At 44.5% G+C, this 18,353-nt stretch overlaps 1 protein-coding gene across 7 annotated transcripts in view; it reads right to left on the bottom strand.

Annotated features, from left to right (window-relative positions):
• The window catches only part of dclk2a (doublecortin-like kinase 2a), a 64,474-nt gene that overhangs the window by 18,908 nt on the left and 27,213 nt on the right, over window positions 1-18,353 (bottom strand). For 5 of the 7 annotated variants that reach the window (XR_008809646.1, XR_008809647.1, XM_056271773.1 and 2 more), the window contains exons 4-7: window positions 17,073-17,180; window positions 16,118-16,174; window positions 1,801-1,895; window positions 8-55 (exon numbers count right to left, since the gene is read on the bottom strand). Coding sequence is in view for 5 of the 7 variants with exons in the window: in XM_056271773.1 (XP_056127748.1) it covers window positions 8-55; window positions 1,801-1,895; window positions 16,118-16,174; window positions 17,073-17,180 (308 nt within the window). In the remaining 2 variants the exon portion in view is untranslated. The remainder of the gene's footprint in view (window positions 1-7; window positions 56-1,800; window positions 1,896-16,117; window positions 16,175-17,072; window positions 17,181-18,353) is intronic. The other 2 variants (XM_056271775.1, XM_056271777.1) reach the window with 1 other exon arrangement.

Raw genomic sequence — 18,353 nt, 5'->3', positions numbered from 1 at the left:
ATAATACCTGTACAGAGAGACGGAGGGGGACTCCTATCCGCTTGTTGCAACTAAACTAAAGGCAAGTGGGAAGATATTTATGTAACCATATAACGTTGGCGCGTTTGGACTAAAATTGAAGCAGGAACAATGTGCAAAGAACCAGCAACTTTCCATCAAACCACTTATTCAGTCATATCTTCAGAAAAGTGCACAATAATGGTGGAATACTATGAATAATTTGTTAAAGGCTGTTTCATGATAGACATTCACAGGCTTCTGAAAATAGCGTATTTCTCAATTTGTGCATTGTTCTTATATAGCTTGTTAGACTTTTATGAAGTATAGGTTATATTTTATTTAACTAACATTTAACTTTGTTTTAGATGTGCATCTCAGAGTTCATATTAGGAAAAATAAATGTAAAAAATGGCAATTTATGGCGTACAATACTACAAAGAGATGAGAGATCACTAAGGTGTTTTTCTCAGGAGAAAAATGAAAAATTCTCTGTTTAATTTCATTGCTCTCTCAGAAAAAAACAAAAACAATTGAGATCTCATTTGGTGTTCACTTAGTGTGTGAAAAATAACTCACTATTCACTACTAAATATAGCACTAGATCCTCTCAAAAAATGAAGGAAAGTTTCTCCTTGTCATGAAATTTCTCCATGTGCGTTTCTTCAAAAAGCTTTAAGGATAGCACCCGTACACCAAGAAGCTTACTGTCTGATAGACAGGTCAGTTAAGCAGATTAACACCAGGAGTTCTCGAGGCTATGATTGTACTTGACTTTGACCTTTGGTTAAATTACAGTTTGCCGTAGTCAGATCTCAGCAAGATCTCAATGCATCAACTCACAATGCCTCCAAGAATAGAATTGATTAGGTCTTTCAGAGCGGATTTATATGTCCTTATACCAGATCATGTAGAAACGACTCCACTGATACTAAATGACCTCTATAGAGACAACTACTGAAAACTCAAGTGTTTTAGGCACCTTTCACATGTGAGTTGTGAGGTAACAGGGAACTCCCATATGGGTTTTCCAAATCTACCCGCTATCTTGAACTATAAGAAAGTACCTAAGAGAAATAATATCATCGCTGTAGTATGAAATAATTTCACTGTAGAAGTTTATAGTGTATTAATAGTGGACCTACATTCTTATACAACATAATGAAATAGCATCCTAAACTGATAACAATTTATTAATGTATATTGATAAGCTGATAAGTCAAAGAACATATTTCAGCTAAATACTTTAATGACAATGTTACAATGTTCATTTCATTTTTTTAAAAAATATTTACTCTTTCAATTTTTATTTAATAATTTGTCGACCTTATAGTCTAGATAAAATTGTGTATAGAGACATCACTGACATGTCAGATAGAAATAAAACAACTGAACAGAATTGAAACAAAAATACAACATAGAAATAAAATAAAGCTTGCATTTATCATTAAGAGTATAAAAACCTTAGACAGCAGAAAAAATACATGACTTTCTAACTCAAAATAATTCCCCCCCCCCCCCCTGAATTGCAGTATAAAAAAAGAGAAGTTAGCATATTCTGATAAAGTGTCATCACTTGACCTTGAAATTTACTGCTTCAATTTGTTGAGAGTCAGTAATTTAGGCAGCATCACTAAACTCTTAATCACGAATGAGAGTGTTATGATGTTATGCTATCATCTATGCGTCAGCATCCAGAAGCCTGATCTTATTTTTGACTTGAAGAAATAATCTATTCTAAAACTAGCAATGTTTGCCTGTAAACTGATTAGCAGCACAGAGTTGCCATGCCAACGGGTTTACCTTGAAGTTGCGCATGCTGCGGGGGCTGGTCGGGGAGGAGCTGGAGGATTTGGCGGATTTGGGGGTAGTGATTTGGCTGTTAGGTACTCCATTTACTGAGGAGTGAAGCAAGAAGAGGGAGGGAGACAGAAAAGAGAGAAAAAATGGTGTTACTTCTTACACTCATTTTCTGCTACACATGCATTGCTTAAGACCTCATAAGTCTGTTTGAAGATGATGTTACCAAGTAAGCTGAGTTCAGCTGGTCATGTGATCTCAAAATGGTGGCCACAATAAATATGTACCACACCTCTCTCACGTACGATCAAACCGGTGTGATCAGTCTTGGCTGGTCCCTGGAGCGTACGATCACACCAGTGTGATTATAACGGTCAGTGCATCACGTGATCAACTGCCACATTCAAACGTGCTTTCGCGCGTTGGCTTGCGCTGAGACAGAGACAGACGCCCTCAGTGCTGTCATATATCACAACTATTCAGTGTTTTCAACCACTAATGTTTATTTTAGGTTTCAGACATTTAAATACACATAAGTACTAGCAAAAAAAAAATTTTTTAGTTTGTAAAATACACAATGATGTCTATGGAAGCGGCAATAATAACCCTTTCCATTATAATAAGACGACACGTTTTATTCATATCAGATACACAATGTGTAAGTAGCTTTACATTTGACCCTATTCTTCTCCCAGTTCACCGGCCACTTATGTATTTCGTGAGAAGTTGAGGAATTGACATGTTGTAAAATAAAATGGCGCCGCCCATCGCACATACAGCTCAACTAACGCGATCGTTATAAAGGTGTTTAAACAACAAAACACATCCACTTGCACATATTTGACAATCGGAATATCAGTGTGTCATGTTATAGCTAATACATTTGTTAATATTTTGAATAAAAAAGGAAAAATGACATAAAAGCAGATCATCATTCATTTAGCGCTGTGTGTTGTGGTTGCGCTGTGTCACGTGACAAGTAATGACGCGTCACCATGGAAACATTAAAGTGACAGGTTCTAAATAACGGTCGCCTTGAAAAAACTCACGCTGGGGGATCAGTAAGAATATTTTAAAGGGTAACTAAACCCCTGGTCAGAGCCTGACTCCACCCACTGGCAATATTTGAAAAATGCTGGAAAAGTGGGCGGAGCCCAGCGGAGATAGAGGGGATGAACGGATACTCTATCCCGATCTCGCAATTCCAACTCCTGACTCGTTACAGTGGTTTTGACGAAACAAGATGGTTTTTATACTCCCATGGACGTGGTAACGTAAGCTCGTACCAAGGGCGTGGTAAGCTGAAACCTGCTTAAGTCAGCTCTCACCGCTACCGTCACGAACTTTCTGACATTTCCAAACCTGTACTTTCTTCGGTAGACAACAAAAAGACAGATAAAAGGTTTTTGTTTTTTTAATTAAGTGAATGTTAATATGGTGATCAAGCTTTGAAAAATATAACAAAAAACAAGTCTTGACAGATTTCACAGTCTTTTGAAATCATACGATTCTTTCACTTCATCCATAGCAGTCAAATTTTAATGTGTGGTTATTTAAATTATTAGTTGAACGTGATTGAGGTTTAAGAGCTACACTGGAAAAGAAAATTCCTAATGAATAACTAAAATTATTCTTTTCTGCACACAAAGCTTTACTTTAGTCGTGTATGGTCATTCTATATACCAATTTCCAGCCGACGTCACAGTTACGTCACAGCGCTAGCTGGTGGCAGAACAAAGGGAAAACTGGAGGCGGTGAATACAAACCAGCACAGATTCGGCTACAAAATAAGGATCTTAAATTATTCTTCTTATTATTAAATGTCATCTTGTTGTGTTGTTGGGTGCAAGAATCAATGAAACATTAATATGCTTTATCTGCAATTTTTTATTTCTAGAAAATATTTACCTCATTAAAATTGCACCGTAATGTCACTCTTTACATTGTCGTCTTCATGGCGCTGGCTAGGCAGAACTGCGGATCGTACACACACGTCTTGCACATCACCATTCAGCACATAGTTATAGGCATCTAAAGTTCCCTTTCGAGAGGTTCCTCCTATTGCGTAAGCTTACGCTATGGGAAAACTCCTTTTCTCGAGAAATATTGAAGTCTTTATGTAAAACGCATTGCAGCTGCACAGCATACAGCAATGAGCGAGGCAGCTCGGTCATTGGCTGTGCTGCGGCAACTTGCACGAACCAATGACGGGGCGACTCTGAACCCGCTTCCAATGAGCGTGCTTCGCGCCCACGCGCGTCAGAGCCCGCCGAGATGGGCATGGCCAAGGGCTATATATTGGGCGCCCCGTCGTCTGAGTTCTTTAGATTTAATCTCCTTCAGCAAAGAACCTTCTCTTCGCTGGATCCTCCGGATTTATTGGAGTCTTTTCGCCGCCGCCGTCGACAAGCCTACAGCAGGACTGCTTCGAGGACGCCGGCGCCTTCAGCCGCCTTCGATCGCCCTTCTGCTAAGCCATCCGGCGCGCACCACCTATATCCTTTTTCAAAAAGCTATCAGTGTTCGCCCCCGCGACACTTTTTCTAAAAGAGTCAAATTTCTCAAGGCGTTGTTTCAAATGCCTTCCTGCGCCTCGTGTCGAGGCCCTCTTCAGGACGGGGATCGTCACATCATCTGCGCCCGCTGCTTGGGACCGGACCACGCAGAGGCTGCCCTTACTCGAGGCGGATGTCCCGAGTGTGACGCCCTGGGCCTCACCGAGCTGCGCGCTCGCTTCGCCGTTTTCACCGCGAAAGAGCCCACCTCTTCCGTGCTGCCATCTCCTCTAGTCGAGCCGCGAAAGAAAAAACGCCGCTCACAGAGGCCGCCGGAGCACGCGGTTTGCAGTGATGTCACGCCGGGCCAATCCCCGCGTGCTTCACCACCACCCGAAGACTCCCCGCCGCCAGTCCAGTTCACACAGGCGGACCAGCACCCCTCCAGCGGAGCGATGGGGCTCGTCTCGTTTGGCGCGTCAGGGGATGACGATGATAAGGATGACAGTTTTTCCTGTGATGCTGCATCCGACGATTGGCCGGGCTCGTCCTTCGACCCCGCGCCATCGACATTAGCGGGCACGAGCGCGGGCTCCAGCATGGACTCTGAGATCGTCCGCATTCTCTCTAAGGCCGTGGAAGACCTCGGCCTCGATTGGTCTTCCCCGGAAGAACCCGCCCGCAGCCGACTGGACGAGTGGTTCCTGCAGGGGCGCCGACAGGCCCCTCGACAAAGACCCTCCCCCTTCTTCCCGGAAGTTCACGACGAACTCACGAAGTCGTGGAAAGCCCCGCACTCCGCTCGCCTGAAGCCTTCTTTTTCTTTGTCGCTCTCCTCTGTGGACGGCGCAAAAGAAAGAGGCTATGAGGGGACTCCGCCCCTCGAGGAAGCTGTGGCCAATCATCTGTGTCCACCCTCCAACGCTGGATGGAAAGCTAAAGCTTCTCATCCCTCGAAGCCTTGCCGATCTACTTCAGCTCTCGCCGGTCGCGCATACGCCGCCGCCGGCCAAGCTGCATCAGCGCTTCACTCTATGGCTGTCCTCCAGGTTTTTCAAGCCAAACTTCTCCGCAGTATGGACGAGTCTGGACCCGATCCTGAGGCATTTAAGGACCTACGCAGCGCCACTGACATAGCGCTGCGAGCTACAAAAGCCACCGCCCAATCCATCGGCCGTGCTATGGCTAACCTGACTGTCCTTGAGCGCCATCTGTGGCTGACGCTAACAGAAATGAAGGATGCAGATAAGGCGTCATTTCTCGACGCGCCTATCTCCCAAAGCGGCCTGTTTGGACCAGCGGTGAAGGAGTTCGCCGAGCGCTTCACCGAAGCCCGTAAGGACTCACAGGCTATGCGTCACTTCCTGCCCAAGCGATCTAGCTCATCGCAGAGCCGCCAACGGCCGCCTCAGCAGCAGCGAGCTAAGACGGTGCCCCCCGTCTCTCAGCCCAAACCTGAAACGGATTTTCGACGCCGCTCGCGCTCCGCCAACAGGAAACAGCCGCCCGAGCGACGGGGACCTCGGCCCAGGATTGTGCTGAACCCAGAGCCTCGTAAGTCCTCCTAGCTACAGGGAGGAAAAGGGAGAGCGCGTGTCTCGCAAGAGCCGGACCGTTCTCTCCAAAACGTTTAAAGCATTACCCAGTCCCCTTACAGGCGGTTGGAAATGTCTATACAGCAGCCAATGTGCCAGCCACACAGCTCGCCCACCTGCAAACAAACGCCGTTTTTACGGCGACACACAGAAATCACATAAAGAGCTATTTTCTGCCTGTGTCATTAAAGGGTCACGTGTCCACACCAAAGTGCGCATTCCCACATATCAAAACTGTAAACTCAGTGCCAAATGTTTTCCCAGCTCAGGCTGGACGCCCCATAAATGTAGATTGTGTGCCAACTGTTACGTATGCACCACTACACACAAGCACTGTTCCCACAGTTATAAACACTTCCCCAGTAAAAGCGGGAAGTTGTATAAGAGTAGCGCGTGTGCCCGCTGTTATGCACGCACCCCATCTCACAAACACTGTTTATATGGCCAAAAACCTCCCGCCACGAGCGGGAAGTTTTATGAAAGTGGCGCGCGTGCCTACCACAGTCTATGCACCCCCACCCATAAGCACTATACACACAGTGTTAAACATTTCCCCATCTCACTCTGTGAGCGTTACAGCGAGCGTGCCTGTAATCTCACACGCACCCCTGCACTCGGCATTCAACAAAGCTGCTCAGCGCGCGCCCGCGCCGCTGACAGCTGTGAGCTCGGTATTTACACAGAACGATTCGCTGGCGGGAGCCATACGTCACTGCGACACGCCCCCGGCCAGCATTCAGCCCATATCTGTGCGAGCGAAAGCTTGGGAAAATATCCCCGACATGCCGAAATGGGTTTTGAACATAATAAAACACGGTTACTCGCTCCAATTCGCTCGCAGACCGCCCCGCTTCACAGCAGTGGTAGAGACGAAAGTGAGAAAAGATGTTTCACATGTTCTACGCACCGAGATGCTCAAACTGATAGAGAAAGGTGCTATAGAAACAGTGCCCCCCTCTATGAGCGAGGCAGGTTTTTACAGCCGCTATTTTCTCGTCCCGAAAAAGGATGGCGGTCTCCGCCCCATCCTAGATCTCAGACATCTGAACAAAGCTTTAATGATTCGCTCGTTCAGAATGTTAACAACCAAGCATATCCTCGCGCAAGTTCGCCCGGGGGATTGGTTTCTGTCAGTGGATCTGAAAGACGCTTACTTTCACACTCCAATAGCGCCTCATCACAGGCCATTTCTGAGATTCGCTTTCGAGGGACAGTCATACCAGTACAAAGTACTACCATTCGGCCTGTCACTGGCACCCCGCACATTTACGAAATGTATGGATGCAGCACTTTCCCCCCTGAGACAGCGGGGAGTGCGAATACTGAATTATCTCGACGATTGGCTAATCCTAGCACAATCAGAGAGCCAGTTAGTGACACACAGGTCTTGGATTATCAGTCATCTAGAGTGCCTGGGTCTAAAAATCAATTTTGCAAAGAGCATGCTATCCCCCAGCCAGAATATTTCTTTCCTGGGAATAGTGCTAGACTCAGTACAGATGACGGCGCGCCTCTCATCAGAGCGCGCGCTCACTATCCGGCGTCTTGCAACATCGTTCAGAGCGGGTGCGCGCGCCCCCGTCAAGCGATTCCAGAGGATGCTCGGTCTCATGGCCTCAGCATCAGCTGTACTCCAGCTAGGATTGTTGCACATGCGTCCTCTCCAACGCTGGCTCAAAAGCCGTGTCCCCACTCACGCGTGGCGCTCGGGCCACTTTTTAATCAGAGCAAATCACGGCTGCATAAAAGCCCTGACGCCCTGGAAAGCTGTCGACTGGTATCAGTCCGGTGTGAGTTTGGGCGTGAACACAAGGAGAAAAATGATCACGACAGATGCCTCCAAAATAGGCTGGGGGGCCCTTTACGAGGGCAGGCCTGTCTCCGGCTTGTGGTCAAACCCGGAGAAGCGCCTACATATAAACTGTCTGGAATTGAAAGCGGTCACTTTGGCTCTCAGAGCCCTGCTCCCGTACCTGAAGGACGAGCACGTTCTAGTCCGAACGGACAACATGACGGTAGTCTCGCATATAAATCGTCAGGGTGGACTCAGATCGAGCTCCCTGCACTCGATGGCCAGGGAGCTCCTCCTATGGTCCCAGCGCAACCTGCGCTCACTGAGAGCAGCGCATGTGCCAGGCGTTCTGAACCAGGGAGCGGATATGCTGTCCAGAGACAAAGTTCTCCCAGGAGAATGGTCTCTCCACCCCCTGACGATTCAGTGGTTATGGCAAACCTTTGGCAGAGCAGAGGTCGACCTCTTTGCCTCCAAGGAAAATGCGCACTGCCCTCTCTTCTTTTCAAAGAGCACAGACGCGCTCACCCAAGTCTGGCCGAGCCGCCCGCTGTATGCCTTCCCTCCGGTCGCGATGCTACCTCAGGTCATCAGTCGGATCAGGGAGGAGAAATGTGCAGTGCTCCTGGTAGCCCCACTCTGGAAGAACCAGACGTGGTTTCCAGAACTGATGCAGATGATGCAATCTGCCCCATGGCCGATTCCACTGAGGCTAGATCTCCTCAGGCAGGCCAACGGGATGATCCTCCATCCCCGCCCCGATCTGTGGGCCCTCCATGCGTGGCCCCTCAACGGATTCCCGGGAACCTCCCCAGTGGAGTGTTGAGAACCATCACTGAGGCGCGAGCGCCCTCTACGAGGCGCTTATATGCCCAGAAATGGAAGGTGTTCAGTGACTGGTGTAAACCCAGGAACCTGAACCCTGAGACATGCGAAGTACCGAGTGTGCTCGTTTTCTTACAAGAGCTGTTGGAGGCAGGCCGCACCCCCTCCACGCTCAAAGTATATGTGGCTGCCATAGCGGCATCACATGAACCGGTCGAAGGACGCACACTAGGGAAAAACTACCTAGTTGTTCGTTTCCTGAGGGGCGCCAGGAGGATGAATCCCCCACGCCCCCCCTCGGTGCCGATTTGGGACCTGGCCACGGTCCTGGACGCACTTAAGCGTGCCCCGTTCGAACCCCTCCGAACTGTGCACCTTAAACAGCTCTCGCTCAAAACTGCTCTCTTGCTGGCTCTCGCCTCGGTCAAGAGAGTGGGCGATCTGCACGCGCTGTCTTCAAGCGCTAACTGCCTGGAGTTTGGACCTAACGACAGCAGGGTTGTCCTCAGGCCAAAACACGGGTATATTCCTAAGGTGCTCTCTACTCCTTTCAGAGCACAGGTGATATCTTTGGCCGCGCTATCGTCCCCAGCAGACGAAGGTGACGCTAATTTACTCTGCCCGGTCAGGGCACTCAGAGTATATTTGGAACGCTCTGCCCTGTTCAGACAGACAGAGCAGTTGTTCGTATGCTTTGGCGGCCGCACTAAAGGTCTGGCTGTGTCAAAGCAAAGAATATCGCGCTGGATAGTTGATGCTATAGCGCTGGCTTATGAAGCCAAGGGCCTTCAGTGCCCCTTGGGCATCAGAGCTCACTCTACGAGAGGCATGGCCTCCTCGTGGGCGTGGTCGAGTGGGATACCCATTCAAGATATTTGTGCGGCTGCAGGCTGGGCCTCACCGTCCACATTTATCAGGTTTTATAACCTACAGGTCCCCTCATTGCATTCTAACATACTGTCGGTCTAACCATCATAGGCTGGGGTGTGTACATGCTGAGCATTGTCTCCTCCCTCATAGAATCACATCTTGAAACTGATGTGGAGGATTTTTCATACATGACAGTACATGAAAATGTGCTTGTGTGTGTCTCTGGACGCCCATCGGGCCGTTCCACGTTGTCCTTTATAAAACCCGCCTTCGGCTGGCTTGTTGGATAATCACTTTGCTCAAAGGCTCAGGCTCCGGCCTCCGGCTTGATAGAAGCGAAGTCAGCACGCACGGCGTTTTACATGGCGTTCCCATAGCGTAAGCTTACGCAATAGGAGGAACCTCTCGAAAGGGAACGACTCGGTTACTAACGTAACCTCGGTTCCCTGAGAGGAGGGAACGAGTATTGCGTAATCTGCCGTGCTTGTGCTTGGTCAGTTTGCTTCAGTCGAATTGAACCTAAAGAACTCAGACGACGGGGCGCCCAATATATAGCCCTTGGCCACGCCCATCTCGGCGGGCTCTGACGCGCGTGGGCGCGAAGCACGCTCATTGGAAGCGGGTTCAGAGTCGCCCCGTCATTGGTTCGTGCAAGTTGCCGCAGCACAGCCAATGACCGAGCTGCCTCGCTCATTGCTGTATGCTGTGCAGCTGCAATGCGTTTTACATAAAGACTTCAATATTTCTCGAGAAAAGGAGTTTTCCCATAGCGTAAGCTTACGCAATACTCGTTCCCTCCTCTCAGGGAACCGAGGTTACGTTAGTAACCGAGTCGATTTATATGCCCTCCGTTTCTCTATCAGGTTGGTGTAGATGTCAGGCCACTCAACCGGAGGTAGCGTTAACGTTAATCCTGTCAGATCCTCAATGAGTGTACGGGTCAGCCAATCTGGTTCCGTCCGTTAAAATTAACTTTTGCAAATAACAATCGCGGTCCTGGACAGTGAGTGACCTTGCACATTAAAATAAAATCGGATTTTCTCCTGTCATTGTTAAAAACAAGCTAACAAAACTTGCAGACTTTACGTTAGTGAAGCGGCCAGAGGGATCGTTCTGCCACCACCTAAGCTCCGCCCACATAAACGTCACCATGTTTACCAACTGAAAATTGGTCTATTGTGCTTTTGTTAATTTTTACAGTTTGACAGCATATTTTCACCATTCACTTCCATTGTATGGACAAGAGAAGTGCCAACATTATGTTCCACAAAAGAAAGAATCATATAGGTTTAAGAATTATGTAAACAATGACATAATTAAAAAAAATAAATAATTAAGTGTTCATTTTAAGCAGAACTTATGAACAGAAATATGCCTTTTTTTCTACTTGTATAACTGGAGTCTTAATTTAATATTGGTGTACACAGCATACACACTACTAATCAAAAAAAGATAAGTAAGATTTGGTGCTCAAGAAACATTTCTTATTAGTATCAGTGTTGAAAATAGTTGTACTGCTTAATATTTTTGTCGAACCCATGATATATATATTTTTATTGATAAACAAAGTTCAATAGAAATTTAGGCCTATTTGAAATAGATTTTGTCTATTGACAAAGTCTGTCATTGTCAATTTTGATCAATTTATAAATGCACAATAACGTTGCATATGTTAACTACATTAGTTCTGCAGCATTTATTCATTTTAGTTAATGTCAATTTCTATGTTACACTGTGAACTAACATGAGCAAACAATGAACAATTGTACAATTGTAACTGTATAATGAACTAACATTAAGAAAAGTTCATACATCCAGTAAAAATATAAATAATTTGTTCATGTTAACTAATGCATTTACTAATGTTAACAAGTGTAACCATTACCTTTTAAAAATAAAATCTTAATGACCCCAACATTTTCCTCACAGGAATGCGTGCATATGTCTCCTTGGCCCAGAATAAGTATCTTAACACAGGTTCACATGCACCACACACCTTCGACACCAAATCCACAACGCTACATCATAGAATAACCCAGTGATATCAAGCATCAAACACCCATAAATAAACACCATACACATATATAGTAGCAGAAGAATTTAACAGAAAAAAACTATTATGCACATTATGGATAGCATCCCAAGTTGCGTCAGAATCCACAGGGAGCATGGATTTGTAGAAAAGCTGCTCTTGGCATTTCCCGATGAGTGTGTGGAATGAGTAGATTTCTCTCCAGGCATGCGATAGAGCCTTTACAGTTCAGGGGCATAGGCATTTAGGGTGTGTGTGTACTGCATTAGCCAGTCTAAGCAGAAGGCATTTGAGGATGACTGCATTTAGTGTACACATCCAATTGGCATGTCTGATACATTATAGTATGCGCAAGCCGGGGTCTGGGGCATGGGCTATTTAGTATGGGAGTTAGCTCTCTGTATACTAGCTGATGGATTTGGAAGGCCACACAGGAGAGCTGTTAGTATGATTGAATGCTGCACCAAAAGGGTTAGAGGTCATGTACAGCTCCTTCCACAGATGAATGTCCTTTAGGTAAACTTAACATTATACAGGGAGATTCCTCTCAAGAAGCTCAAGAATTTAATAGGGTTGTCAGATTCTCTGGTTGTCAGTTTGTTGGTTAGTCTTAGTTATGGCCAGCAGCCATATCACCCTGTAGCCCAAGACTGGTTGCCCATTGAAGCTAAGCAGGGCTGAGCCTGGTTAGTACCTGGATGGGAGAACTCCTGAAAAAACCAGGTTGCTGCTGGAAGAGGTGTTAGTGAGGCCAGCAGGGGGTGCTCACCCTGTGGTCTGTGTGGGTCCTAACGCCCCAGTATAGTGACGGGGACACTATACTGTCAAAGAGCACCGTCCTTCGGATGAGACGTTAAACCGAGGCCCTGACTCTCTGTGGTCATTAAAAATCCCATGGCACTTCTCGTAAAGAGTAGGGGTATTACCCCGGTGTCCTGGCCACATTCCACCCATTGGCCCCTGCCAATCATGGCCTCCTAATAATCCCCATCCACTGAATTGGCTCTATCACTCTCTCTCCTCTCCAACTATAGCTGGTGTGTGGTGAGCGCACTGGCGCCATTGTACTGTGGCTGCCGTCGCATCATCCAAGTGGATGCTGCACACTGGTGCTGGTTGAGGAGAGACCCCCTGATATGATTGTAAAGCGCTTTGGGTGTACAGTAGTACATTTGAAAGCGCTATATAAATGCCTCATTCATTCATTCATTCTTAGTTTTGGTAAAGGCAACTAGCATAAAAGTATCGGTTATTCAATGTAATGGACATGGATGTGATAAAAAGGGAATATATCAGAAAATTAACACGCGGCAGCCTACTTTTTACATACTAATGCATATTCGGGTTTCAGCTTGGCAGTGGGGGCACTGTTAAAGGGGTCATATAATGGTACATGCACTTTTACAAGTTGATTGTACTGAAATGTGTGTTGGCAGTGCCTGTACACAACCATCATAAAATGATAAAAATCCATCCAGTGTTTTTGTTTTAATCTCCTTATATGTTTTCCCCTGCCTCAAATTGAGCCGTTCGATTTTGTGACGTCACACGCTCGGAAGCCCCTCCCACGATTGTTGATTGACAGCATCGTTTCAACACAGACCCGCCCTCGCTCGTGAGCGAGCTCAGCTGTCAATCATAGTCTGCGCGGACCGGCGCGGTCATTGTTGATATGCTGGAGCACTGTCTATGAGCAGAATGGCGTCTAAGCGATTGTGGTGTTCTGTTCTTGGGTGTAATAACGAACACAGCAGTCATTTTAATGTTCCTAAATCCGAGCCGCTGAAGACGCAGTGGCTGAGTTTGTTTTCGAAGGGAATATTCCCCACGAGCAACGTCAATGCTTTCATGTTTGCGCGAATCATTTCTCACCAGACTGCTTTATAAACGAGGGTCAGTATGAGCTAGTTTTGCTAAGAAGCTGCTCATGAAAAAAGGATCGGTACCAGCTATTCGTGTTCCTGCTGAATCTCTAAAACAACTGAAGTGAGTGTAACGTTTTATTAAACTTTATTTTAATATTTATATTAATCTTTGCAAATCGCTAGCTGCACGCTTCACAATGAATGCGTCTAAGGTTTACACTTAGGGTACATTACGGCATGTTTTCTATGTATGATGTTCTCAATATAATTCATAATCCCACGTTTATACTGAACAACGCGTTATGTTTATTGTGTTACAAACGGTGTACACACAGAACAGAGAGGCGGGGTGAGCAAAGCTCATTATCATTTAAAGTCATATGCACTGAAACGGCGTGCTGAAAACAAGTAAAATAAGTGTTTTCTTACAATACTAATGAGAATTTTTAATTAAAGTATATTACAAACTTTTAATTTAGACCCTAAAGAATCATAGTAGCTTGTACAAAAATGGTATTATATGACCCCTTTAAGGTGAGGTCACAACCAGCTAACAAAAGTATGTTCTAAGAATGTTAAGCTAATGTTCCCATTGAGTTATGAATGTTATATACACCCCATAAAGGATTATTAGGAACACCATACTAATACTGTGTTTGACCCCCTTTCGCCTTCAGAACTGCCTTAATTCTACGTGGCATTGATTCAACAAGGTGCTGAAAGCATTCTTTAGAAATGTTGGCCCATATTGATAGGATAGCATCTTGCAGTTGATGGAGATTTGTGGGATGTACATCCAGGGCACGAAGCTCCCGTTCCACCACATCCCAAAGATGCTCTATTGGGTTGAGATCTGGTGACTGTGGGGGCCATTGTAGTACAGTGAACTCATTGTCATGTTCAAGAAACCAATTTGAAATGATTCGAGCTTTGTGACATGGTGCATTATCCTGCTGGAAGTAGCCATCAGAGGATGGGTACATGGTGGCCATAAAGGGATGGACATGGTCAGAAACAGTGCTCAGGTAGGCTGTGGCATTTAAACGATGCCCAATTGGCCCTAAGGGGCCTAAAGTGTGCCAAGAAAACAGCCCCCACACCATTACACCACCACCACCAGCCTGCACAGTGGTAACAAGGCATGATGGATCCATGTTCTCATTCTGTTTAGGCCAAAGTCTGACTCTACCATCTGAATGTCTCAACAGAAATCGAGACTCATCAGACCAGGCAACATTTTTCCAGTCTTCAACTGTCCAATTTTGGTGAGCTCTTGCAAATTGTAGCCTCTTTTTCCTATTTGTAGTGGAGATGAGTGGTACCCGGTGGGGTCTTCTGCTGTTGTAGCCCATCCGCCTCAAGGTTGTGCGTGTTGTGGCTTTCCAAATGCTTTGCTGCATACCTCGGTTGTAACGAGTGGTTATTTCAGTCAAAGTTGCTCTTCTATCAGCTTGAATCAGTCGGCCCATTCTCCTCTGACCTCTAGCATCAACAAGACATTTTCTCCCACAGGACTGCCCCATACTGGATGTTTTTCCCTTTTCACACCATTCTTTGTAAACCCTAGAAATGGTTGTGCGTGAAAATCCCAGTAACTGAGCAGATTGTGAAATACTCAGACCGGCCCGTCTGGCACCAACAACCATGCCACGCTCAAAATTGCTTAAATCACCTTTCTTTCCCATTCTGACATTCAGTTTGGAGTTCAGGAGATTGTCTTGACCAGGACCACACCCCTAAATGCATTGAAGCAACTGCCATGTGATTGGTTGATTAGATAATTGTATTAATGAGAAATTGAACAGGTGTTCCTAATAATCCTTTAGGTGAGTATTGGTTGTGCAAACATTAAAGGTAGGTCATGTTTTTTCATAGAACCTTTTTATTATACTGATTGAAACTCTTCCCATCCTGTTAGCAATCAATAATAGAAGAAAATTTACAAATATATTCTGCTCTCTAAATTGTTTATGTTCATTATTATTAAGTCATGTGCTTTGAGACATGAGATAATTTAACGTTGTCTCTCGTGATGCTTTGCAGACTGCTCTGGCTGTGTGTGTGTTCCTGTGTTTTGAAGCAGGTGTTGCTTTGGAGATGCTCTGAAGGGAGGGTGAGGTATTATGCTTTCAAAGCTAGCTTGCTATAGCTAGCCTCTCTGAAATTGCCTACCCTACCTTTAAGGGAACATTCCATTTGATAATTTTGCAAACATTACGGAAACATTACTGTTGCATGTTCTCTGAATGTTCTGAAACAAGTATTAACATTTAAAAAAACATTGAACTAAAATGTATCAGAAATAAAATAATGCAACATTTTTATGCACACTTTTGAGAACATTATTTAAGATTAGACAACTCTGCACACGTTTTATTAATGTTCATGGGAAAACATTTGCTAGCCAAAGTTCTGAGAAAGTTTTCAGAAATTGTGCGTCTAGTCTATGTCAATAATGTAGCGATGTATAAAGCACAGCTCACGCAGAAGTCAACTTGAAGCTGTTGCCAAATCTGCAAAGGGAAATATTTCGCCATCATGCAAAATTCCAGAATGTGTGGATCTCTATTGAAATTACTGGATTTTGCCCTTCAAACATTTGCAGAACAACGATAAACATGACCGCACCTTAACTCACATGAGAAGAGGTTAGCAAATCACAACAGAAGTAATTTACCTTACGAAGTCTTAAAGGTACAATAGAAAAGCATTCTGTTGATTTCCAAGGGTCAAAGCATTCTGTTTATTTCCTTTTTGGTGCAAGCAACCTCAACTAATATCATATAACTTCAGGGGGAAAATATAGTGCTATAAAATTGTTTTCTTTCATTACCATTGAAACTTACTTGGTGATTTGACTGGAGATTGGCTATTTGTAGAGAAGTGTCCGGGAGTTCTTCTTCCTACAGTGGAGAGGAGAGTAATTGAACAAGGAACAGAGCGTTTCAGATATTATTGGGAAAAGAAAAATGACAGGAAGTGACATGTGAATCACAGTAGTCAGAAAGATTCAGAAATTCAGTTTCTGTTGCTGTTATTCTTCCCAAACCTGCCTTCTGTGAGTATGAGGTAAACCAAGTATAGATGAAAGTAACTAAATGCGCTACTTAGTTATTTTTTTAATAAAAAGTAATGTGTTGCGTTGCGTTACTTTACTTTTTCTCACCTGGGCTGGGCTTGCTTGTTGTTGTTTTTTTATACTAATAAAAAAGTTCTATTTTTGGTAAATGTTAAGGCCCTTTTACACCAAAAGTGAGGCTGAAGGAAATACAAATTCACAACTGTACAGTAGAGAGCGCAGCTTAAACAAACCTTTCAAACAAATGCAGGAGAAGTAAACACTCTCATTTAAAGTAATAAAAACAAAAACGCAAATGTGATGTTTAACTAACGTGATTTTTGCTTATATGTTTGGTTGAATTGGATAATCAAAAGGTCAGCAGTGAAGACATTGGTTAATAAAATGAGATTAAAAACATAAAGTACATTTAATATTAATACAGTATTCTAAGTTTGCATTTCACTGTTTTTATTCATATTGAGGAATACTGAATCTGTTTTTGAGTAAATGCATGCTCACATTTTGTCTAGATCTACAATAACTCATGTTGACAGTGCACACAACGCCTCTCCCAATTTCTCTCAGCATGGGAACAGGAAAGGTGTCAGTCAATAAATGGGAAAACAAAGGAACTTGCATTACTTATCTGAAAAATCTTTTATATAAATATAAAATATTTTGTTATATTTGTAAAAGTGATGCGTTAGCCCCAACACTGCGTGTGACTATAGTATCCTCACCTGATCCAGGAGATTTGCTGCGGCGGGTGGGTCCTGGACTTTTACTGCCAGAGTATCTCACAGGAGGAGCAGAACGAGAAGAATAAGAGGACTTGAGCACCTGACATTCTGGACACAGAGACACCATAAATTAGCAGGGAATGTATATATAACAGACAAAGAATAAGGAGCAGTTGATGTCTTACCCATTTCAAACAATTAACCTCTTTGCCTGTTTAACTAATTGTACACTACCATTCAAAGGTTTGGGGATTCCTCAAAAAAAGGAGATTTACATGTATTTTTTAAGTACCTTACAAAAGGAGATCTGGTGATTTACAGTATATGTGCAGTACATATAGTCACACAGACAGGAACATACATGCGTACAAACACCAAAACGTACACAAAATGCGTATCAGGCCTGATGAATGTTTGTTAGTAAATAAGTGGTATCTGCAGATATATTCGCATGTGCCGACACTGTGAAGCCTTCCGTAGAGGCATAATCAAATTGTCTACCCAATGCCTATGAGAGCAGCCTATCTTTCTAATGAGAGCAGTGGATGCAGAACTTTAATAAGGAATGACTCATTCTTAACAGCAGCTATAGTGGGCCCGATCTGTCCTGTCGATTACACGGCACTTGCTAATGACGCAGAGCAGTGATAAATTAGCGGATGAGCACTAGATCATGGAGTGATGAAGTTAAAACAAGCCGAATGACATTATTAAAATGCCATTACTGCCAAGCTAATCTGTTTCATGGGGCTTAATGTAAAGCAGAATCTGAGAGAGAACGTGTAATGAGTTCTTTAGTTACAGAAGATTTAGATTTGGGGTGGGCTTGCGTTTTAAGGACACTCCACTTCTGCTGCGGAAAGAAGAGGTTGAGCAGTAAATACAGTCAGACGCAAACTCGCCGTTTCTTTATATTTTTGGAAAAGTCCTACTTAGTCTAAGTGGGGCAGTGGAGAAGAACTAGGACAAAATGCCAAGAAGCTGAACTAAATTCACACAGCTACGAATCAAGTTATCACAGTGTGTGTGTGTGTGTGGTAAATGTTACAGGAAATGGAGGCGTTTCAGCAAAACAGGACAAAATTACAGGCAAAGTCATATGATTTTATTTAGAACTCCATGGCCACAGAACATCTTCACTTCCCCACCTGCACTTTCATGTTCACTAGTAGACAAACACAAACTGCACACTGAACAATGGTGAGGAACTTCTCATAACAAGGTCACTTCCTCTGACAATGGTAATCCTTTGGTCCCATGTGTTCATTCTTGAAAATGGAT

This window comes from Rhinichthys klamathensis, unplaced genomic scaffold (assembly GCF_029890125.1).
Source record: "Rhinichthys klamathensis goyatoka isolate OS25496 unplaced genomic scaffold, OSU_Roscu_1.1 h1tg000325l_1, whole genome shotgun sequence".
Classification (NCBI taxonomy): domain Eukaryota; kingdom Metazoa; phylum Chordata; class Actinopteri; order Cypriniformes; family Leuciscidae; genus Rhinichthys; species Rhinichthys klamathensis.
Note: the sequence above shows the minus strand (reverse complement) of the source record. Positions and strands in the feature narration are given on the sequence as shown.